At 43.3% G+C, this 25,653-nt stretch overlaps 1 protein-coding gene across 4 annotated transcripts in view; it reads right to left on the bottom strand.

The window, feature by feature from the left end:
* The window catches only part of LOC140196839 (pantothenate kinase 3-like), a 63,083-nt gene extending 48,060 nt beyond the window's left edge, over positions 1-15,023 (bottom strand). For 3 of the 4 annotated variants that reach the window (XM_072256686.1, XM_072256687.1, XM_072256690.1), the window contains exons 1-3: positions 14,703-15,023; positions 4,963-5,315; positions 2,755-3,008 (exon numbers count right to left, since the gene is read on the bottom strand). In XM_072256686.1, coding sequence (XP_072112787.1) covers positions 2,755-3,008; positions 4,963-5,315; positions 14,703-14,907 — 812 coding nt within the window. In that variant the 5' untranslated portion in view covers positions 14,908-15,023. Of the gene's footprint in view, positions 1-2,754; positions 3,009-4,962; positions 5,316-14,365; positions 14,442-14,702 lie in introns of those variants that run through there. The other variant, XM_072256688.1, reaches the window with a different exon arrangement.
* Positions 15,024-25,653: the final 10,630 nt, after the last annotated feature.

The raw sequence follows: 25,653 nt of genomic DNA, 5'->3' as shown, positions 1-25,653 counted from the left end.
TATGATTGAGAAACCTCCATCTATATTCCTGATTTAGCAAAACTTCAGAAAAGCATTTGCTTCAATACAGAAAAATTATTGCAACCTCATGAAAAGGCTGCTTAAAGGCAGATAAAGAATGAAAATAATTATTAAAATCAGGGTTTTAAAACAGTTTAGGATACATACAGGCACTAAATACAGGCCGAAAATCATTGTTGGAATAGAGGGTGCATAGGCCAGGAAGTACAAAGTTTGCACACCACTGCAGAAGATCATGGAATAGGCTTTGGTATTTGTCCTGAAAATATGCTGCAGAAATAGCAACATTGTGATGTCTAGATACTTGCATTAACAATAAGATTTTTTTGAAAACAATCAAGTCATGAAAAGGAGAGGCAATCAACAAACCACATTTTGATGATTAAATTTGTGAAATGCCCCAGATCATTTAATTTTTAAAACTTCTCAGTCAAGTGGGATCAGGATTTAAAAGAAGTTTAAACATCATTTGTGTCTCAGATCAACCCAGTATTTGTTGGTCTGATAAAAACTCATTTCCTTTTGCAATTGACAGTAAAATATTTCCACTGTTAAAAAATGCACAAACTACAAAATACACTAATGACTCAAGGATTCAAGGTTGAAAACCAGTAAAGGTTTCTGCAGAATTAAGCATAGATTTTTCCTGTGAATGATCAAGTTAGCATTATATGACAACCCACTAGGCCAAGAAGAGCCCTGACCTGGATCCAGACAATGAAGGATCGGAATGCCAGGGTGACTAGGTGGTACCTGGAACTTTAACCTTTCAGGTTCTGTGTGCGGCACAAAGCAGGCAAGGAGAACATCACAACGGACTTACTGTCAAGACTGCCAAACATTGCGGCTGCAGGAGAGGAGGGTGGTAATGCGACGAAGGCCCATCACTGATTACGGACGGCACATGGCTCACTCGGTAAAACACTCGTCCCCAGCAGTAATAGTGACTGGGTCTGAAACAGAGCTGCTGCATGGAGCTGTCTCATATAGAGTCAGCAGCAACCTGCACAGTGTGCTGATGGTGGAGGATACCATCTTTAATTGGATAATTGAGTTAATTAGCTTTTCATTGGTCTAGGGGGCGGGGCTTAGCAGTTATAAGCCTCAGGTTACCAAGGCTTTGGGGTTAGTTTTCTTTTGTGTTTAGTCTGAGGGTGGCTATATGTATATATTAGTTTTTTTCCCAGTTTTTGTCTTGTTTTGAGGTAAATAAAAGCACCTCAGTCTAGTTTTGCGACTCAAGCCATCTTGTTATTTTTCTTAAACAACTGACCCACAGTTTTTTGTGACACAGCGCAATGGAATTACATTCAGACTATTTTGCATCTGATAATTTAAGCCATATAAATGTTTAAAGATAAACATTACAGATACAAGACAGATTAAAATATCAAGTCTAGGTACCACAGTAATTAAAAGTTGGACACTGAAGGAATAAACTGATGAAGCAAATAACCTAATCACTATGAAATGGATCATACCATCAGACCCACTCTCCCTACATATTTCATGCAATGGACATGACTCGTGTGAAACCTTTACTGCTTTCCACCAGCCTCAATCACCCACAAGCACTACCGTAATTGTCTGACAACTCGCTTTTCTTAAAGACATCATCATAGTTTTTAAATGTCTGACATTCAGTGGAAATTTAAAAATAGCATAAATTTAAAGCATTAATTTTAAAACATAAGGATGAACTACTGTAACTAAAGCAAAACAAATTTAAATTTAAGAGCAGTAACCTATTGAATTAAATGGCCTTTACCATTTATACTGCTGACGTGAAGATGGAGGCTCAGATATCAAGTTAAATCAATAGAAATGAGACGAGTTGCTAGGATCCTCAGTGAGGAGCACAGCTGCAGCAACATTTCACTCCAGCATATTCCCGATTTTGTTGCAGTGTGTAGAATAGCACGACTTTGATCTGGAGCTTGATCTGCTGCTTCAGTTAGTGTCATGCTCACCAAAATCAAAGCAGTAGCAAGCATCCCGTCGGCAGACCCCCACATTCTTCAAATTCTCAATATAGAACATTGAGCAGTTCAGCACAGTACAGGCCTTACAGCCCATGTAGCAACCCTTTAACTGACAAAGATTAATACAACCCTTCCCTACCACACAGCCCCGCATATTTCTTTCATTTGCTTACCTAAGGATCTCTTAAATGACCCCCCCCCCCACCCGTAGGGTGTTCCATGAATCTACAACTTCGTAAAAAAAGTACCTCTGGAATGCCCCCCTATACTTTCCTCCGATCACTGTAAAATTATGCCCCCTTGTATTAGCCATTTCCACCTTGGGTAAAAGTCTGGCTACTCACTCGACCTATGCCTCTTATTGTCTCGCACCCCTCTATCAAGTCATCTCTCATCCTCCTCTCCAAAGAGAAAGCCCCAGTGTGCTCAACCCATCCTCATAAGACATCGTCTCTAAAGCAGAGGTTCCCAAACATTTTCTTATGCCATGGACCGATTATCATTAAGCAAGAAGTCCAAGACACCCCAGGTTGGGAATCCTGCTCTTAAGGTTTCACATCCTTCTTAGGCAACCAGAACTACACACCTCATGAAACAACAGTTTATGCACAAGTGTTAAATAGAACAGAATATTAAAGTTATATTCTCTACTCATTATATGGGCATTTCAGGCTGCCCAGTGAAACAAACACTACTCTAAGGCATGGCAATCACATTCATTTTAGAAGTATCTGCTGTACTTGTTGCTTACCTGGTGCCAGTTACCCGCTTGTAATTATCCTTCGAGTATACAGCAAGAATACTGACTCCTGATCCGATGTTCACCAGTAACAATGGATACGGATTATCCAAAGCACATGCCATTTTTTGGCATCTTTCTCGATCAGTTGGATGTTGAAAGTAGTAGCACTCTGCACACCCATTGAAGCCTACTGCATCAATGTACATCATTCCATGGATAAGGCAGTCAAGTTCATCCAGTTTTCGAAGCTGCAGGTTAGCAATCTGGAAAATTTTTTTTTTTTTTTTAGTATACTCAAACCAGCTTCAGTATGAAGTAACACTTGCAACAATTTTAAAAAGTTTTTATCCCAACTATTTTTTCCTCAATCCAAGTTGCTACTGAAAATGATATTTTTCATTTCCTTCATAGAGCTCTAATCTAAAGGAAGCACATGCAGTAACATCCAAATCCATTATAAAAGCATCATAAATCCTACCGAAGAACTCTCATAGTAAAACTTTTCAAAACTAGAATTTGCGTGTTGATTACTGCAAGAATCTCAAAACCTGTAAATTACATAATTTAGCAATGTAATGTCACCAGGCTACTCAAGTAGAAATATTAACTGTAAAGGGGTAGAAGTTACCTCACTCAATAAGCAGGCATCAGCTCAGCAAACCAGTGAATACTACATTCCTCTCATTGTGGAGCAGATCAAATGCAGAATAAAATCTGCCAAGTTATTTGATTTATCCACAGCCATTTCAATGGAACCAAAATAGTGTGACTAGTCAAATACCAATCAGAGTAGGGAAATATCTGTTTTTACTGCTTTATTTCTACTTAACCTTCAAGTACCTACTACTTCAGTGGTTATTTGCTGGTTTTAAAATCAAATCTCCAATACTTTATATTAATTCAATTGAGGATAAAAAGTCAGATCAGATTAGAATGAAATCCTATTTAATAAACAGCCTGCAAATTTAAACCTATTGATTAATGATAGAACATAATATGGCAAAACTCTCCTAAGCATGAAATGATTGCAGGAAAAATCAACTAAAAAGTTAGGAAAAGTAAATGGTTATTATTAAGAAGGTACCAAAAGCACACAATCATTTAAGATTCAAATAAAAAGGGGAAAAGGCAATGACAGTGACTTATGGGACCAGAACTTCAGCTTGTAAATTCTAGCATAGACTGCTAGGTCTCATTTCATACTATCATCATTCAGATCATCCAAGTGTGCTGATGGACCTGTATTTTTTTTTTGCAAGATTTATATATTCTAAATTGAAAAAAGAGCAAATGAATAATATAATTACATTTATAGTCAAATGCACTTCTGGGATGAGATGACAGACTAAAAATCCAGAAAGATCATACAGGTTATTCAATGAACTAACTTTACCAAGTGTCCTTGGAGATTAAATTGTTAAACTCATTTCATCAATGCACACGCTTAATAGCTATGGAAATCATCCAGCAAGCACAACCTCCAGTTGTTCTTTGCTGATAGCAAAAAAACCTCTGCAAGAAAATAATTACTGCAACTAAGTATGAATCTAAAGATACTTAAATTATTTCAGTACAGCAATACAAAATTCTTGTAAAGAAATCATTATTTAAGTCAGCAACCTTCAAACGGTGCACATAACCTGAACATATCCGGAATGTGGGACGAAACCAAAGCCTCCACGAAGTTTTGGGAGAACAGACAAAAATCCTTACCTTCAGTAACAGAACTGAACCAAGGTCACTGTCACTCTAAAAGTGTTATACTAACTGCTACACTACTGTGCGACCCCAAATTTTAAGAAAATCTATTTGAAAATGAAAACAAGTGCAACATGACACAGGACTGGCAGCCGGGCAGACAAGAATTTTATAATGATGGATTTGATCTTATGCGTACACACACCCCTTAAGAATTAATTCCTACCCACCTCCCGACCCCAGGCACGCTCTTCACATGATTTCAGCCTCATGATCAAATAATTACCAATTTTCCAGTCTGCAGACAAACATTTAAATGAGTTGAGGTGGCAACACATCTTTTAACATCCTTCAACCATGCAAGGATCACAACCCTAGTTTAAAAACTACTGCTGAAGCAGAAATTGATTTGTCCATTAACACTGAGACCAACTGAACTGAGCTAAAGACAGGAAAACAATTTAGCAGATTAATACATGTGGCTTTGGATTTTGTTAAGAGAAAAGAAAATATACATACTGTCCGTAGGTCTGGTTCAAATTTGTATGCCCCGCCTCCAGTGGCACAGAGAGTTGTGTGCAAACTTGAGAAGTGTTTGGCTTTGCCCATCTGAATAAATGCTGGCATGTTCTGAGTAGGAAACCTTATGAAATGCAAATTGCCTTTGCGTCCACAAATAGTCAAGTCTTTGAGTTCAAGGTGCACATCACGAGTCCCTGTTGATCCATAAGCCACATTGGATGTCAAATATTTTCGTATGCTTCTTAAGTTTTCTACTTCCTCTTGCTCTTCCTCAGCAGTGATGTCTTTTGGCTCAAAGTAAACCAGTTTCACCAAGGTTCCACCAATGTCCATGCCAAACCAAGGAAAGGCTACAAAAGAAAAAAAAAAGGCAAGATTTCTTAACAGAAGAGGATCAAACAATGGGAACAGGAGCAAGACACCTGGATCTTCAAGGCTGCTCCTACATTCAGTGAGATCACAGCAAATTTGTTACATTAACACTACTTTCCCATCCTTCAAGTCAAGTCTACTAATATGCATTGGATGAACTCAAGCCTCCATAAAGAAGCTTTCCCTCATCTTTTGTAAATGGCTTAGCCCTTATTCTGAAATTGTTTGCCTCCTCAGCAGGAGAAAGATCACAGACATAGTCTGTCATACCCTGGTCAGAAAGAATAGAAAATGCTGTCAAAAGGTCAGGCAGCATCTACGGAAAGAGAGAGTCAATGTTTCGGGTTAATAATTTTTTGTCAGAACTGGGATGGACAGGAAACAAGTTAGCATCAAGTTACAAAGAGGGATGGATAGAACAAAGACAGTACCTCTAACAGCAAGACCAGCGTGCATTGAGGATAAAATATAAATAGCAATTCGATTCACAGGGGCAGATAAAGGGGAGAACATGACCCATTTGTGGATTTTAAGAATAATTTAGGGGAGTTAGAGGAAAAATTATAATTAAAGGATACAAGAGCTGAAAAATGCAGGTGGTGCACAGCTTTGTCTTCTGGGATCATGGAGACAGAAAAATTAAGATATTATGCAAGAATGCAATAGACCAAAAGTTAGAGAATTGAATAGAATCTCGAAAACCACAGAATAAGGTGCTTTCCTCAAGATCACACTGGGTCTTGCTATAATAGTGCAAGATGTAAAAATAAATGTGCCCACAGAATGAGGTGCTTTCCTCAAGATCACCCTGCGCCTTTCTATAATAGTGCAAGATGACAGAGTGGGAAGAGGAACAGGAAAACCCAGGATCATTCCTGTGGACGGTAAACTGGTGCTCCTCAAAGCAGGCATATGAAGGGAAGAAATTAGAAGAGATGTAGAACTTCATTGTTACATGGGAAATCTGCCACCAGACAGTAATTGGTGGAAATCAAAAGGATGACAATGGAGTCATGAAGTGAATAGGGAAGGGATGATCCCTTAGAAGTGTCAAACAGGGAAGAGAATACAAGCTGTATTTGGTGGTGAAATGATTGCAGGCAGTGGAAATTGCTCAGAATGATTTGTTCAATTTACAGACTAGTGGGTGGAAGGAACAGGTGAGAGGAAAAAGGCAGAAGTTTCTGATGTTAACAGTTGAGAGTTATCAACTGTGGCAAAAAGGAAGCCACAATTCATTGAAAAATATTTCAGAGTCATGCATGTAGAAAGTCAACTTCAAAGCAAATAGAGAAATTTAGAAAAGGAAATTCTTAGCAGATTGGGAAGTATAGCCAAGAAAACTTAGAACATTAGGCTCATTATGGAGGCAAGAGATCCAGAACAAGAGCCAGAGAAACTATTTGAAGGCAGGAGCAGGATGTAAAATAGCGTAAGCAACGAAACAAGTCCCCCACTAGTGCACCAATACATTTGGCATAGCAGCACCCACAAAAGCTGAGCGGATACATACTGATCCACATATCATACAAAAAAAACACATTGCTTGGGGTCCATGCAAGTCCCCTTACCACATCCTTGATCTGAGTGGAGCTGGAGAAGTTACTCAATATAACAGCCCCTCACCATATTTAATAAGCTTAGATGAGATGGTCTCAATACTAGAATATAAAATTAGACTACTTATTCTTGCTTCACACAACAAAACCATCCTTTGTACTGGTCCAATGAATCTCTGTTACACTCCACTGACAAACTGTTTCTTTTGCTTTAAGGATTCTAAAACCATACAAATTATTCAAGAGGCTAGTCTCATTGCTAACTATAGCATATACGCTTGTACTTATTCACTCTGCTGCCACTTTGTGAGTACAGCAAAGTCATTCTATTCTTTAGTACATCATGGGGTGCTACCATTCATTGGGAAGTCTAACAGAGATAGGACACAGATGATTTGTTCCCTCCCCAGCCAAATCTTTACTGATTACAAAAAATTGACGTTGCAAACACAAATCCCTGTAGCATCTCATTGGTCACAGCCTGTTCATCTGCTTTAGTCTGCTTTCTGTCTCATGCCAATTCCTATTCCATGTCTGTATACAGCCCCCAATTCAGTTTAATTTGGTTAGCCATTCACTAGTGTAAGGGTTCCCAACCCTTTTTTTGTGCCATGGACCCCTACCATTAACTGAGGGGTCCGTCAACCTCAAGTTGGGAACCCCTGCTCTAGTGCAACCTTCCAAAAAGCCTTCTAAAAATTTATCAGCTTACCAACCTCTTTATATTTATCACATCCTCAGAAAGAAGAATTAAATAAGCTTTTAGTATAACAATGTCCCAGATTTTTCTGATGGACAAATTAGGAGAACAGGTCATTAAGTAATCATTTTATTATTGTCATGTGAGGGCAGTGAAAAACTTGTATGTACCATTTATAAATGGCAATAGAGCACTGAGGTAGTACAAGGAAAAATACTAACAGAATAAAGTTATTAAGACAGAGAATGTGCAGGCAGACAATAAGATACAAGGTCACAAGGTAGACTGTGAGGTCAAAAGTCCATTTTATACAAGGCAACCATTCAACAGTTCTTCAAGAGCAGGATAGAAGTTATCCTTGAGCCTAGTGGAACATGCTTTCAAATTTTGAATGGTGGTTCAGAATGGTGATCTGCACTCAGAGCTGAGGCAGCTGAAACTATTGAAGTTAAACTAGAGGTTAATCTCCAGAGTATACAGGCACCCAAGGGCTATAGGATGAGAAAGCAGAGTGCTTAAGCAGCAAGGGATTTAAAAAGACAGATTAAAGATTTAAAGATTTAAAGATGAGGATTTCTTGGACTAGAACTATCATAGTCAGAAGCAGATCAAGAAATAGCTAGATAATTCTCAATTAATTATCTTTCCTTAATGTGGTACAACCATCTTGACAGAAGTAAAGCTTCCCCTGGGACCCAACAATCAAATTTCCCTTAACAGACTTATTAACCCACTCAGATCAAGATATAATGCATTGACTGATGACAAGTTAAATGCAAAACATAGCCAGGCCAACAAGGTATCAAAAGTACACAATTGCATCTGTAAGCCTCAAGACTAGAATTTTCTGGAAAAATCCACAGACCCACACTCACTGAAAACTGGTTGGCTTGAATGGCTTATAAACTCCAGAAAATACACAAAAGTTACTGTAACATCTCTGCGTACAAAGTATAGCCTTAATTCACTGAGAGTGGATGTGGGAAGGACATTACCTGTAGTGGGGGAGTCTAGGACCAGAAGGCATAGAATAAAGGGAGGTCCTTTTAGAACAGAGATGAGGAGGAATTTCTTTAGCTACAAGGTAGTGAATCTGTGGAATTCATTGCTACGGGTAGCTGTGGAGACTAGGCCATTGAGTGTGTTTAAAGCAGAGGTTGATAGGTTCCTGATTAGTCAGGGCATGAAAGGTTACGGACAGAAGGCAAGAGATCGGAGTTCAGCGGGAAATGGATCAGTCATGATCAAACGGTGGAGCAGACTCAGTGGGCCAATGGTTTAATTCTGCTCCAATGTCTTATGGTCTTTTTAATTTTTCTGGTTATTGAATTCAAATACAATTCTAGTTGGTGTTATTTAAGGAAAAGTACCATTCCCAAGTATGTCAGTATCACTAAGGTAAATTGCACATACATCCTTTAAAATATCAAAATTACAGCAAAGTGAAATACAAAATAGTTGGTCACATCCAAGCAAGCCTACAAATGTGGAAATTTATGCCCCAGCGCACATACTGGAAATACTAAAATTTTTCATTGCAGAGGGCATCAAAAATCCCAAGTGAACAAAACATAAAACAGTAGAGCACAGAACAAGCTTTGTCTTTTAACTGAATGCAGAAATAAACTGATTTTCTTCTGCAAGTACCCATGTGTCTACTTGCTTCTAAAATCCCTCCATCAAATCTGCTTCCTCAACTCCCACCCCTACTGCAATTTATTCTCAGCACCTACCACTCAAAAAAACTTGTCCAACCCCTCCCAATAACTCATAGCCTCTAATTCAGGCAGCAGCCTAGTGAACCTCTTCTGCGCCCTTTCCAAAGTTTATAGTCTTCCTGTAATGGGAAAACCAGAATTGCACATAATACAGAAAAGTGTGAAGAGAAAAGGAGACAACTGTCTTATTCTTTACTCTTTTCCATTCTTTGCTCTGCTGCTGTTCAGATTCAGGTTTAACATCACTGGCAAGTGTTTAAAAATTGTTAATTTTGCAGCAGCGGTATAATGCAATAAATAGAAAAAATTAACTGAAGTATATATTAAATAGTTAAATTAAATAAGTAGTGCAAAAATAGAAAAAAGTAATCAGGTAGCATTCACAGGTTCAGTGTTTATTCAGAAAACAGACGACAGAGTGGAAGAAGCTGTTCCTGAATTGTTGAGTGTGTGCCTTTATTTTTCTGTACCTTCTTCCTGATGGTAGCAATGGAACAAGGCATAACCTGGGTGATGGGAGTCCTTAATAATGGATGCTGCCTTTTTGAGGCATCACTCCTTGAAGGTGTTTTATCAATTATCCCTGGTACATTGAACCTAGAGTGTGAAAATGGGCCAATGTATTGCTGTGTGTTGCTACAGTGCTTCACCCTCAGTCAAGGATAATCATAATCAATGCTGACTAAATTATTTTCAGGTGATGCATTAACTACCACAATATGAATACAAGATTGCACCATCACGAATTACTCTTACAGTCACATCTAATCCAGTGAAGTGACCAATGCAGTTCACAACAGGAAATGATTTTCATACATTTATCGAAATGATTTCCGCACATTTAGTCCTTCAACAAAATGGAGATTAATTCTGAAGAATAACACAGTGAATACACACAGTCCAGGTGATGTAGATTACACTGTACTGTGGATTAAAATTTATCCTCATTCACTAGACTAATATTTTTTCTCAAGATGCAAGTAATAGTAATCCATTCAATGATAAGTGCTGGATAACTCATAGCAACTAATGAACCAATTAGATTCGAACAACAAAAAATAAGAAAACCCAAATATTCCAATATTAAAATGTTATAAACAAAACCAGAATGGGTCAAGGACTGATATTCTTTAACTATCAACACTAAATGCAGTTTTGTAACAATATTACAAGGCCAAATCCACACCAAGTAAATATTGAAATGATTACAAGCAGGTTTAAGAAATAGGGACTCAGATTAAGCAGCAAAAACAAATCCCAAATGTGCTGGCAAACTCCAACTAGGAAATCATACTCTGACACTTCAATCAAATCAAAGTGGTAGAAATATTCAACAACACACACAAAATGCTGGTGGAACGCAACAGGCCAGGCAGCATCTATAGGAAGAGGTACAGTCAACGTTTCGGGCCGAGAAATAGATGCTGCCTGGCCTGCTGCATTCCACCAGCATTTTGTGTGTGTTGCTTGAATATCCAGCATCTGCAGATTTCCTCGTGTTTGCAAAATATTCAAGTTAGGTCTGATCCAAGAAGGCGTAACTTAGGAGGGTTAATGATGCCTAATGGCGACTGCTTTGCTTGCATCTTCGGAAACAGCTCTATTTCTATCTTTAATATCTCTATTTTTCCCTTTCAGGGTTCTTTTGAAGACCCTGACCTGGAGTTACACAATGACTACATTTCTTTGCGGGAATGGGACGCACTCTCGGGGTTTCACAACTGGCCATTGATCGGCACGCCAAGGGCTCGGCCTAAGAGCTCCACTTGCCTTCGGAGGACCAAATTTTCGTGGCTCTGGAGGGGGGCAGATCGGAGGGGGGGGGGTCGGTGTCCAAGCAGAAGACCAGTGTGTCGTGGGAGATGGAAGATCTAAGGCTGTGTGCCCAGAGACCCGAGATGTTTGGGCACATAGCTCGGAAAAAGCGACGCAAAGGACTTTTAACATCGTAAACCAGCGAGTTGTTTGTTATGTCTCCCTTCACGCTGGAAACGGAGGTACCTCTTTCTCTCCTATTAGGGAGACAGAGAGCACTTGTGGTATGTCGAATGCCAGGTGAACAAGTAGTCTTTGGAGTACTGCAAGTCTTTGCTGTTGTTTTGCTCACGCCATTGAGTGCTCGATGGCGGTTGCCAAAGCTTTTTTTTTGCCGGTGGGTGGAGGGAGGACTGTTGTTTGTTGCCGCTTACACATGGGAGGGAGTAGAGCTGGGGGGCACTTTGGGGTTCTTACATTTAACTGTTGTTCATTCTTTGGGGGCACTCCTCTGTTTTCATGGATGGTTGTGAAAAAAAAGCATTCAGGATGTATATAACATACATTTCTCTGACATTAAATGTATCTTTGAAACCTTTGACAGCTTTAAAAAGAGTAAACATCAGAGTTGATGAAACGTCAGCCTGAAATGTCACCTTTTTATTCCTTTCCATAGATGCAGCCTGACCTGCTGTTTTCTTCTAGCATTTTGTTTGTGTTGCTCTGGATTTCCAGCAACTGCAGTCTCATGTTCAGACATTTCATCGGTTCTGTTTCTCAGCCTAGATGTTGTTTCATTAACATTGAGCTGTTGCAGCATCTTCTGTTATTAATATATATTTATCTTTAATTCTCTCACTATGGACTCTACAGAATCCAGCTGAGAAAAGGAACACATCTAAATAGAGGCACAGCATTTGGATGAGATGTTTCCTATGCTGAGTCAGTTCAAGACCAGAGGACACAGCCTCAGAATAGAGGGGTGTCCTTTTAGAATGGAGATGGAGGAATTTCAAGGAGTGATGAATCTGTGGAATTCGTTGCCACGAGCAGCAGTGGAGGCAAAGTCTTTATGTAAGGCAGAGGCTGATAAGATTCTTGATTGTGCAGGGTATAAAGGGATACAGGGAGAAGGCAGGAGATTATGGCTGACAGGAAAATTGCATCGGCCATGATGAATTGGCAGAGCAGACTCAATGGGTCAAATGACCTAATTCTGCTCCTATATCTTATGGTCTTATTCCAAAAGCAGGACAGGGTTGACAAATGGCAAAGTAGGCATTTCTCTGTAGTTTTTGACAACTATTTTGTTGTTTCATCCATGTGGCCTGCTCAACAATGTTTTAGGAGGCTTCACTGCCCCCCCCCACCCCCAAGTTAAACTTAGTCTGGGTTGCAAGGCTTAGGGCAGGGCAATGGAAAGTACAAGTGACATGAGTGAACAGCAAAATATCCCAACCTCATCTAATGGGATCTGTACTGCATCGTAGAGTGTTTGAAAGCAAAAGCAGAAAAGTGTAAGAAAATGTTATTTCATCAGCTGCTTCATCAAGTCAAGAGAACTTTGTCCAGCACAGTAAAGTCTAAAGCAGAGGCTCCCAACCTGGGGTGCACACACCCTTGCTTAATGGTATTAGTCCATGGCATTAAAAAGGGTTGGGGACTCCTGGTCTAAAGCAACACTCGCATGAAATCATGAAATTCAGAATTCCTCAACATTATCATGGGGCACATGGTCTCCAAACTTTCTGCCAAAGATCAAGGACAGAGCTCATCTTATTACAAACTAAGATTTCAGGATCTGACCTATCAAATTTATGCCAGCTGTCAGAACAATCATTTTTCCTCTCCATTTCTCCAGAGCTGATCTTACTCATATTTACAACAATGTCATTCTGCATTTCCTGCAGTAACCTACCGTGGGGATAATTTACCAAATAACCCATCAGCTAGCACACCTTTAGAATATGGGAAGAAACTACTGTGCCGAGGGTAACAGATCAAGTTTCACATTAAGCGCATCGGAGATTAGGACTGAACTCAGGTTGCTGGAACCAACAGGCAACAGCACTACCTGAAGATTCCCATGTAATGAAATGAAAGTGAAGATTGGTAGCACAGGTGGGCCGCTTGTTTGTAGGGTTGTTCACTGACAAACAAATTCCCACTTTCAGTTAGTCCTGACAAAGGGTCTCGGCCCGAAACGTCCACTGTACCTCTCCCTATAGATGCTGCCTGGCCTGCTGCGTTCACCAGCAACTTTTACGTGTGTTGCTTGAAATTCCAGAATCTGCAGATTTCCTCGTGTTCCCACTTAATTTCCCACCTTTTTGCTGGAATTGCTTAAATGTTAAAAATCTACCCATCTCAGGCTTCAGGATACTGATGCACAGATTTGCAAAAATTTACTGCCTTCCATTGAGAATCTTATCTTTGCCCAACCTCCTCATTCTATTATCTCTAATCTCACCAATTTTAAGAAACAGCCTTTCAGATTCCAGCTGATCCAGCCCAGCATAGTTGAAAATACTCACTGAAAACTGTCACAGGAAAATTGAGGAAGCCCTGTATTACAGCGAGGAAACTGCTGCCTCATACAATACAGCACCATGAAGAATTACTCTGCTGATACTTACAGAATTCCCCTTGTATCTTACACACACACAAATCTCTAAAAGATTAAGGAAGCAGTTACCAGTGATGTGGCAGACACTTTCCATCCCCAAATACCAAATAGAAGCGGTTGGTAAATAGATAATTGACCTAAACGGTACAGATTTTTCTTCACAAAAAGCCAAAACTAAACTAGATAAAAAAATTAGAATAACCCAGCAGACTATCGGCACCCAATTGCCCACCATTGAGAACATCTACCATAAACGCTGCCTGGGCAGGGCGAAAAGCATTATCAAGGATGCATCTCACCCTAACTATGGACTTTTTACTCTTCTCCCATCCAGTAGGCACTACAGGAGCCTCGGCTCCTGCACCAGCAGACACAGGAAGGGCTTCTTCCCTGAGGCTGTGACCCTGCTGAACCTCACATCACATTGCTAAGCAGTATTGCATCCGTATTGTACTGTCTCAGTACTTTTATATTTGTGTGCTGTGGCACTTACTACTTATTCGCAGTTATTTTCTAAGTAACACTATTCTTTGCATTTCTGGTTAGATGCTAACTGTATTTCATTGGCTTTGTACTCAGCACAATGACAATAAAGCTGAATCTAATCTAATAATTATTAACCCATATTTTATTCTAACTTGTTATATAAATTAACAAAATTCAAACTCACCAGCTTTCATGATGGGATTTGATTTTCTGCTTCCAGTATAAATACAGGTTTCTAGATTACTTCCAGTAACCAATATGCAACTATACGAAAGCTGCCTCCCATAACCTTTTTTAAAAATTGCTCTGAAATATAGCCAGTACATTCGTATCAAACAAAAACAGTAAAACGATCTAGCAGCTCTTAACCCTAATGTGCCTCGAAATTATTTTAACATCCAAGCTGAATTTATTAATAAAGGGGGAAAGAGCAAGATTTAAAATAAAATCACACGGGGCTCATTAGACCGCAGCATCAAGACCATTCCCCACCCCGGGGCGCTGGTCCCATAGACACTCACGGGGTCTGTTCTTCTTGGCCGATTCCCGGCGCTGTTTCTGCTGGCTGCTGCCCGGCATTGAATCCCTACCAGCCGCCGCTCGACCCTCATCTGGGCCGGATCCCGAGGCCGGCGTCCCCTGCCCGGCCGCGCACCCCCTCTTCACTGCCCTCTGCTCCCCGCTCCGGCCGTCATGATAACCGTTCACCACTGGTTTGCTGTCCATTATCCAAGCAGCCTACGTTAAGCAACAAACAAGGATTCAACCGGTGACTTCGACAGCCGCCATTTGAACGGCGACAACCCTCCGCCGCCGCCCCATCGTTAGAGCACCGGCTAGACACCGGAAATGCTCTTTGATTGACAACAGCCTCTGCCGATCAGCACGCGTCAGAAATTGTACGTTAACCAATCAAAAAAAGGAGGCGGCTTCATTTTTGTAAAACACGTAGAAATAATTTCATACGTCATCTGAGTATCTTAATATTATAAAAAGTAAATGAATTTATAGGTACAATCGACAATTGCATCCAAAGGTAAAAACACAGGATTAAATTGCTTAAAATTCAATTCTATTACGGTCCGCCTGTCCACCATGCGATTGACATCTAATGAACCAATGGCTGGTGGCGCTCTAGTTCCTATAGCCTCTTTTCAGCCAATCACTGCACAAAGAGATGACGCTAGTTTTTTTCTGTTTTATTTGCATGCAACGCATTTTCAAAGAAATGGTGGATTTTTTTTAAATTTAGGAATGTGTCATGTGGCACTTCTAGCATAGAAGGAGATTTAACCTGTCCTCAGTGACGAGTTTAAATTAATGACATCATGCAGAGGCGGGGCTCTGTAGTGAGTGACAGTGAAGGGCGGGGCTCTTTGCTGAGTGACAGGTAGGGGCAGGTCTGTGCAGTCAGTGACAGGGAGCGAAGGGCCCGAATTTCGGCCGGAATCGGTGAGCGAAACTAATGATCAGCTGTCCATCGGTCCAGCACCTCCCTCCCCTCCCCCGCTCCCGGTAGGGTCACCATTTTGGCGGCTTTCTCCTGCTGTGGTATGCAGTACCCATTTCCGATCTGCTGTGCCGTGGCATAACGGGAACCCTGGAGTGGTGCAAATGCTTTTAAACGCATTCTTCAGACGTCTTACCACAGATTTGGTGAAATTTGCTGAGGACTCAGCTAAGTGCCAAGGGTGGCACAACTCCATATGAAGTAGAAGGAAGCAATTCCAGCCAAAGCAATCTCCCAGCTGCAGGAACAATCCCATTCTCCGCTACTTTCCCACAAATTTCCAGCGTCTACAACCCTTACCTCATTTTCTACCACTCACCCTCAAACTAGGGAAAATGTACAGTGGCCAATTAACCAGCAAACCGACATGTAGTCAAAGACTCAAATAGACCACTGCAAATATAAGATTTCTGATTGGTTACACCACAGCCTAGCATGGAAACTTCATAGAATGCAAGAGGCTACCTGGAGTGGTGGACCCAGTTCCATCACAGGTTCATCTCTCCCAATCATTGAGGACATCTGCAAGAGATAATGTCTCAGGAAGGGGACAGCCACCAATTAGGCAAGGTGGTACAGAAGCTTGAAGACCCACACCTCAACATTCAATAGCTTCTTCCCCACTGCCAATAGGTTCTTGAACCAACCTGAAACATCATCTCAGACTATGTTAGTTCTCTCTCAACTCACTCTAATAATGTTTATTTTACCTCATCTGTCTATCAGCTCCCCAAGTGTCCTTCCTTCTTCCCCTGCTCCCATAGCCCACTCTCCTCTCCCATCAGATTCCTTCCTCTCCAACCTACCTGGCTTCACCTATCACCTCTAGTCAAGTCAAGTCAAGTCAAGTCTATTGTCATTGAACTACATACATGTATATAACGTATAGAACCACATAATGTACATACAAATGAGATAATGTTTCTCTGAACCAAGGTGTAAAGCACAGTAGTACACATAACACACGATAACTTATGAAGGTAAGGTTAAAATCTACAGATGAATCACACATAAATAACAAACTAAAGTGCATTAATATTAAGTACTGTAAGGTATGGAACAGATTAACCAGTGACACTTCAAATATGATGCAACAGGGAATTCAGAAGCCCTGTGGCCTGGAGGAAGAAACTGCTTCCCATCCTGATTATTCTTGTTTCTATGCATCGGAGTCTCCTGCCTGATGGCAGAAAGTCCAAGAGGATACTGGATGGATGGGTGGGACCCTTGATAATACTATGGGCCCTGTGTACACAGCACTCCTGATAACTGTCCCTGATGGATGGTAGGGAGACCCGTATGATCCTCTCGGCTGTTCTAGTTATCCTCCCTTCCACTCTCCCACCTTTGTATTATGACATCTTCCCCTTTCCTTTCCAGTCCCGAAGAAGGATCTTGGCCTGAAACGTCGACTGTTTATTCATTTCCGTAGATGCTAGCCGACTTCTGAGTTCCTCCATCATTTTGTGTGTGCTGCTAATGTTTATTTTGTCATGTACAATTTCTCTTAATTTAAACCTATGTTTATTGATGCACCAAACAGTTTCTTGAAGGAACTCTAGTGGGAGGAAAAGAATTGTCTATTTTTTCAGTGATGTTCAAAACCCTACTTCAGGACTGGGGTCAACATTTTGGGTGGAAACCCAATATTAACTAATGCTCATCATGTTTGTAATCTATGGTGCCTCTACTGCTGTGAAGGGCAAATTCTTATGGCATTTATTCCCTGGATATATATGTTGCTGACAATAAACAAACTTGAAACTTGAGGCCTTTGAGATTTGGGAGGAAACTGGAGCACCTGGTTTTGGGGGTGAGGGTTGCGATATGTAAACACCAGAGTTCAAGATAGATCCTGAGATACCACAGTCATAATGCTGCAGATCTACCAGCTGCTCATCTGTACCATTCACATTCACTGCCATAGAAAGCCTTCGCATTGATGAGACAAAGTCAAGGTCAAGTTTTTTGTCATGAACTCCTAGTTTAATGTTTGATATACTACGTGCTTTAGCTTACCTTTTGTTGTCTGCGCAATTAGTTCTTTCTTCAAACATTGGGTGTTTGATATTTTCTTGAATGGTTCCAGGGTCTTTCTTTCACGGCTGTCTGCAGGAGGATGAATCTGAGTTGTATTCTGTTCCATACTTTGATAATAAATGTACTTTGAATATGCGCAAGTACATGTATGACCAGCTGCAATGAAAAACGTGCTTGCAACAGCGTCACAGACACATAGCATATTATAAAACTCGAAGCAAATGTATTAAAAGGGTACGTCTATGTCACCATATACTACCTTGAGATTTATTTTCTCACGGGCATTCACAGTAGAACCAAAAATAAACAATACAATCAATGAAAATCTACACACAAAGACAGAAATACAACCAATGTGGCAAAAGAAGACAAATTGTACAAATAAAAAATAAATAATACGGAGAACATGAATTGTAGAATCCTTGAAAGTGAGTTTGTAGGTTGTGGAATCGGTTCAGAGTAGAGGTAACTGAAGTTATCCACACCAGTAGAGGAGCTAATGGCTGTAGGATAGGAACTTTCCCTAAATCTGGTAGTATGCTTCCTGAACATCGGCAGTGATGAAAAGAGAGCCTTACCTGGATGGTGGGGCTCCTTGATTGTGGCTGCTGCATTCTTCTGGTAGTGCTCCATGTAAGTTTTTTTCAGTGGTGGGGAGGGCTTTGTTTGTGATGGACTGGGCAGAATCGACCACCCTCTGTAGACTTTTCTGTTCCTGTGCAGTAGCATTTCCATACCAGGCCACAATGCAACCTATGGGGTACTCTCCACTGTACACTGTACAGAAGTTTGTCAAAGTTTTAGAAGACATGCTGAATCTATACAAACTTCTAAGTAGATCAGTAGCATTCAGAACAAAATCATAAAATAAGCATAAATTATGTATAATTTGTACAAGAAAGTACACAATTAGAATCAGAATTACAAGCAACACACATCAAAGTTGCTGGTGAATGCAGCAGGCCAGGCAGCATCTCTAGGAAGAGGTACAGTCAACGTTTCAGGCCGAGACCCTACGTCAGAATTCCTGTTGTTTGCATTTTTAAAATTCACTACTGCGAAGCCTCTTCCAGTGATGCCCGTTCACCAGCAACTTTGATGTGTGTTGCTTGAATTTCCAGCATCTGCAGAATTCCTGTTGTTTCAGAATTACAATCAGGTTTAATATCACCGGCATATGTCATGAGATTTGTTAACTTTGCAGCAGCAGCACAATGACAAATAAAGAAGAAAAACTGTGAATATATATATATTTATATATATGGAGAGGGGGAGCTTGCTACATGGGCAACAGCTTGCTCTCCATATTGTACTGCCTGGTTTGCATATCTAGACAGCTAGGATGCAATATCCATGGTGAACTCTGACCGACAGAGGCCTTCACCTCACCTCACAAATTAAACACGTAGTGCAGAAACAGAAATAAAAAGTAGCAAGATAGTATTCATGGGTTCAGTGTCCATTCAGAAATCGGACGGCAGAGGGAAAAAAGTTGTTCTTGAATCACTGATTCCTGATGTTAACAATGAGAAAAGGGCATGACCTGGGTTATGGGGTCATTAATGATGAATGCTGCCTTTTTGAGACACCAATCCTCGAAGATGTCTTTGATACTACAGAGCCTAGTACCCATGATGTGGCTGACTAATTTTACCACTCTCTGAAGCTTATTGTTAAGCAAAGTGATCATAGTATTGCTTTATGATAAGACCTTAAGACCATAAGACAGAGAAGCAGAATTAGGTCTGAAGCACCTTCAATTACTCCAAAAGACTGAGGTTTGGTAAAATACTGAAAGGCTTTTGTTCGCTGTACAATACGACCTCCACAGTGAGTGTCTGCCCCCGGACTGAGGGGGAGGGGCAAGGCAAACACCTTTATACAGGACTTTGTGGGAGGAGCCACAGGGGCAGTCAGCAGAGGGGTGTGTCCAGACAGGTAACCCAGTTACAACATATATACATGGTTTACCACATTCACCCCTCCTTTTTTTAAAAAGAGTCCCGCGGGGTGAAGTGACTGACAATATTTACAAGAAGTATATTTACAGGTTAAGTCTATCAGGCGGTCGAGTCCGTCGCTGTGATCTACGTAGTACCGGCGATGGCTGTTGTGCTGGCTCCAGCCTGACTTCAGGTGCCAGCACGTTAGGCGTCGGTAATCCCTCGTGCGTGTGCGTCGCGCCCGGTATGGGAGTGTCGTGTGGTGTCTGTATAGAGTTTGGGGTGCACGGTGTCTTGTAGGTACATACATTGGTGGGTACGGGGTCAATAGTCACCACGGAGTGTTCAGGGTAGGGGCCCGGAGCTCCTGCGGGCGCCAGGTCGCGGATGAAGACCGTGTCCTCCCGCCCATCAGGTAAAACCACGTAGGCATACTGGGGGTTCGCATGAAGTAAGTGAACCCTCTCGACTATCGGGGAGTATTTATTGCTCCTGGCATGTTTCCGGAGCAGCACTGGCCCCGGGGACGTCAGCCAAGATGGTAGGGTGGTTCCAGTGGTCGATTTTCTGGGAAACGAAAAGAGCCGCTCATGAGGGGTGGCTGTGCATAACAGGGAGCGGATGGAGTGGAGTGCCTCGGGAAGGATCTCCTGCCAGCGGGAGACCGGCAGTCCCTTTGACCTGAGGGCTAAGAGCGTGGCTTTCCACACTGTGCCATTCTCCTTCTCTACCTGTCCATTCCCCCGGGGATTATAGCTTGTGGTCCTACTGGTTGCAATTCCCCTGGCCAGTAGATATTGGCGCAGCTCGTCACTCATAAACGAGGACCCTCTGTCACTGTGGATATAGCATGGGTATCCGAACAGAGTGAAGAGCTTGCGCAGGGCTTTTATAACTGATGTAGTAGTGGTGTCGGGGCAGGGGATGGCGAAGGGGAACTGCGAGTACTCGTCAATTACGTTAAGAAAGTACACATTGCGGTCGGTGGAGGGAAGGGGGCCCTTAAAGTCAACACTCAGTCGCTCAAAGGGGCGGGTGGCCTTGATGAGTGGTGCCTTCTCGGGTTGGTAGAAGTGCGGTTTGCACTCTGCGCAGACTTGGCAGTCCCTGGTCATCATCCTGATCTCCTCAACGGAGTAAGGCAGGTTCCGGGCTTTCACGAAGTGGAAAAGCCGGGTGACTCCCGGGTGGCAAAGGTCTACATGTAGGGCGTATAGCCGGTCGATCTGCGCGCTGGCACATGTTCCCCGGGATAGGGCATCGGAGGGCTCGTTGAGCTTCCCAGGCCTGTACATGATGTCATAGTTGTAGGTGGAGAGTTCAATTCTCCACCTCAGAATTTTATCATTTTTGATTTTGCTCCGCTGCTGATTATTAAACATGAATGCGACTGAGCGCTGGTCAGTTAGCAGGGTGAACCTTTTGCCGGCAAGATAGTGCCTCCAGTGCCTTATAGCTTCCACTATGGCCTGGGCCTCTTTCTCTACCGCAGAGTGCCGAATTTCAGGGCCTTGAAGGGTACGGGAGAAGAACGCCACTGGTCTTCCTGCCTGGTTGAGGGTAGCAGCCAGCGCAAAGTCGGAGGCGTCACTCTCTACTTGGAAGGGAATGGCTTCATCCACCACATGCATTGCTGCTTTAGCAATGTCCCCTTTTATGTGGCTGAAGGCTGCGTGGGCCTCGGCAGAGAGGGGGAATGTGGTGGACTTGACCAGGGGGAGGGCCTTGTCTGCATAGTTAGAGACCCATTGGGCGTAATATGAAAAGAAGCCCAGGCACCTTTTGAGGGGTCTGAGGGTATTGGGAAGAGGGAGTTCCAACAGGGGGTGCATACGGTCGGGGTCAGGGCCAATGACTCCATTCTCCACGACACACCCAAGGATAGCAAGTCGGGTGGTCCCAAATACACACTTGTCCTTGTTATAGGTGAGGTTGAAAGATTTGGCCGCTTGGAGAAATTTTTGGAGGTTGTTGTCTTGATCCTGCTGGTCGTGACTGCTGATGGTGATGTTATCCAGATATGGGAACGTGGCCTTCAGTTGGCACTGGTCCACCATCTGGTCCATTGCCCTCTGGAAGACAGATACACCATTCGTGACACCAAAGGGGACGCGCAGGAATTGATAAAGCCTGCCATCCGCCTCGAAGGCAGTGTAAGGGCGGTCCTCCTGGCGGATGGGGTGCTGATGGTAAGCGGATTTTAGGTCTATGGTTGAGTACACCTTGTACTGTGCTATCTGATTGACCATATCCGCGATGCGGGGTAGAGGGTACGCGTCGAGCTGCGTGAACCTATTGATGGTCTGGCTATAGTCCACAACCATCCTATTCTTCTCCCCGTTCCGAACAACCACCACCTGCGCCCTCCAAGGACTTGTGCTAGCCTCAATGACCCCCTCCCTGAGCAGCCGCTGCACCTCCGACTTAATGAAAGCTCTGTCCCCCGCGCTGTACCTCCTGCTTTTAGTTGCCATGGGTTTACAGTCGGGGGTCAGGTTGGCGAACAGCGGTGGGGGAGGGATCCTGAGGGTGGAGAGGCCGCAAGTGGTGTCGGTAGTGTGGCAGTTGGCATGATGTTGGGTGGGATGCGCGGGTCGGTGTGTGTGTGTGGTCAGTAGCGGGGTACGTGACATATCTCTACAAAACAGGGAATTTATGACAGTAATTGGCGGGAGGGGCCCATCATACTTCATAGTCACGCTTTTCAGGTGGCTCTGGAAGTCCAACCCCAACAGCACAGGGGCACACAGTTGAGGCAAGACCGGTAACTTAAAGTCCCGATATTCTGTGCCCTGAACCACTAGCGTCGCTACACAACCCCCCCCCGGATGTCTGTTGTATGCGACCTGGAGGCCATGGTGACCCTCTGACTTACCGGCCGTATCATAAGTCCACAATGCTGCACCGTGGCCGGGTGGATAAAACTCTCCGTGCTGCCTGTGTCAAACAGGCAGCTTGTCCTGTGCCCTTCAACAGGATGTCCATCATTGACCTTGCGAGCTGGTGGGGAGCGCTTTGGTCGAGGGTCACGGAAGCCAGGGTGGGGTTGCTGTCTTGGTCTGGCGCGGTGGGGAGGCCCATGAGCACCCGTTGGTCATAGGTGGTGGGAGGTGGCGCCAACCAAGATGGCCACCCCATGTCTCGCACGTGGTGGCGGCATGCAGGGAAGATGGCGGCCCCCATGTCTCAAACGTGGTGGCAGTGTGCAGGGAAGATGGCGACCCCCACGTCTCGCATGCGGCACTGCTCGATCCCACTCGCGGTTTTGACTTACAGACCTTGGCGAAGTGGCCCTTCTTTCCGCAGCTGGAACAGGTAGCTTATTGGGCCGCGCAACATTTCTGGGGGTGCTTCTCCAGTCCGCAGAAGTAGCACTTCGCGGACTCACGACTGGCTGCAGCCGAGGTCGATTCGCCGGCGGGTTGCGGGGTCTGCGGCACCCACGAGGCCATCGGGGGATCGCGTGCTTGGAGAGCCTTGGGGTTATGCAGAGCGGCCTCCAACGTATCAGCCAGCTCGATTGCCGAACTTAGGGTAAGATCGGCTTTTTCCAGCAGCCGCTGGCGCACGTACACTGACCTGGTCCCCGTGACGAAGGCGTCTCTCACTAGGAGTTCTGCATGCTGCGCCGCCGTCAGCTCCTGGCAATTGCAGGCTCGCACGAGTGTCTGTAGGGCCTGGACAAACTCAGCACCCGATTCCCCGGACCGTTGTTGCCGTGTCGCTAAGCAATGCTGAGCATAGACGCTGTTTATCGGCCGCAGGTATTGTCTTTTGAGTGCGTTCATCGCGCCATCGTAGTTCGGCTGGTCTCTGATCAGCGAATAAACCCGTGGACTGACCCTGGAGAGTAGAACTCTGCGCTTCGCTTCGGGGTCGGTCGCTTTAATCTCCTCTAGATACGCTTCGAAGCAGGCCAGCCAGAGTTCGAAAGCGTTTCCAGCGTCAGGCATTTGCGGATCGAGGTCTAATTTGTCTGGTCTCAGGGACTGTTCCATGTTTTAAAATGTACAGCGAATAAAATTGAAGCACCTTCAATTACTCCAAAAGACTGAGGATTGGTAAAATACTGAAAGGCTTTTATTCGCTGTACAATACGACCTCCATAGTGAGTGTCTGCCCCCGGACTGAGGGGGAGGGGCAAGGCGAACACCTTTATACAGGACTCTGTGGGAGGAGCCACAGGGGCAGTCAGCAGAGGTGTGTGTCCAGACAGGTAACTGAGTTACAACATATGTACATGGTTTACCACAAGGTCATTCGGCCTATCAAGTCTGTTATGCCATTCCATCATGGCTGATTGAGTAATCCCTCTCAACCCCATTCCCCTGCCTTCTTCCCATAACCTTTGACTCTGATTAATCAAGAACCTATTAACCACCCAATGACTTGGCCTGCACGGCTGTCTGTGGCAAAGAATTCCATAGATTCACCTTCCCATAGCTAAAGAAATATCTCAACTCTAAATGGATGTCCCAAAAATCTGAGGCTGTGCCCTCTGGTCCTAGACTCTCTTCTCCATGTCCACTCAGCCTAGGCCTTTCAATGTTCAATAAGTTTCAATGAGAGCCTCCCTCATTCTTCTAAACTGCAGCAAGTACAGGCCCATCAAACACTTTTGTATTCTAGTCCTCTCAAATGATTGCTAATGTTGCATTTGCCTTCCTTACCACTGACTCACCTGCAAGTTAACCTTTGAGGAATCCTGCACAAGGACTCCTGAGTCCCTTTGCACCTCTGATTTTTGAGTTTCCTTCCCATTTAGAAAATAGTCCACTCCTTTATTCCTCCTCAAATGACCAAGCATTATCTGCCACTTTTTTACCCATCCCCCAATCTGTCCAAGTCCTTCCACAGACACTCTGTTTGCTCAACATTACCTGCCCACCTAACTATCTTCGTATCATCTGCGAACCTGGCCACAATGCCATCAATTGCTTCATCTAAGTTATTGGCATGTAACATGAAAATCAGCTGTCCCAATACTGACCTCTGCAGCACACCACTAGTCAGTGGCAGCCAACCAGAAAAGGCCCCTTTTATTCCCACACTCTGTCTCCTGCCAGTCAACCAATTGTCTATCCAACTTAGTACCTTTCCTGTAATACCATGGGCTCTTAACATGTTAAGTAGCCTCATGTGTGGCACCTTGTCGAAGGCCTTCTGAAAATCCAAATAAACAACACTCACTAAATCTGCTTTGTCTCTCCTACCTGTTATTTACTCAAAGAGTTCCAACAGATTTGTAAGGCAAGTTTCCCCCTTTAGAAAACCATGTTGACTTTGGCCTATTTTATTGTAGGCCTCCAGGAACCCGAAACCTCAACCTTAATAATTGACTCCAACATCAAGTCAGGCTAACTGGCTATAATTTCCTTTCTTCTGCCTTCCTCCCTTCTTATAGGGTAGAGTGACATCGGCAATTTTCCTGTCCTACAGAACCATTCCACAATCTAGTAATTCTTGAAATTGTCTTTTCTATTATTCGTTAGCATACCTTCATATTTCCTCTTTTCTCTCTTCAGTTGATTTTTGTTGCCATCTGTTGGTTTTTTTAAAAGCTTCCCAACCCTCTAACTTCACACTAATTTTCACTCTATTTTATGCCCTCTCTTCTGCTTTTATGCAGTCTTTGACTTCCCCTGTCAGCCAAAGTTGCCTCATCCTGCAAAGAGCTTTAAAAACCCATTCTTCATAAAACAGGGGTACCATCTAGCGGAGGGGTCATCGTGAGAGCGGTCGTCGTGGAAACGGTCTGAGTCAGAGTGGTAAGGCTTAGCCTAACAGGGCTTCAGCGAGAACAGGTAAGTAGGTAAGTTCATCACTTATTTCTTCTTTCTTATTTCACTCTTGAGGGAATAGGAGGTAGGTCTGCAGGGCCAGTGTTTCTGTTCGGGGTGTCAGATGTAGGCTTTCCGGGAGACTACCAGCCTCCCCAATGGCCACATCCGGATGCAGCTCCTTAGAGACCATGTTAGG

The sequence above is a fragment of the Mobula birostris genome, chromosome 4, assembly GCF_030028105.1.
Source record: "Mobula birostris isolate sMobBir1 chromosome 4, sMobBir1.hap1, whole genome shotgun sequence".
NCBI lineage: Eukaryota > Metazoa > Chordata > Chondrichthyes > Myliobatiformes > Myliobatidae > Mobula > Mobula birostris.
The sequence above is the reverse complement of the archived record's forward strand: the minus strand, read 5'-3'. Positions and strand labels throughout refer to the sequence as shown.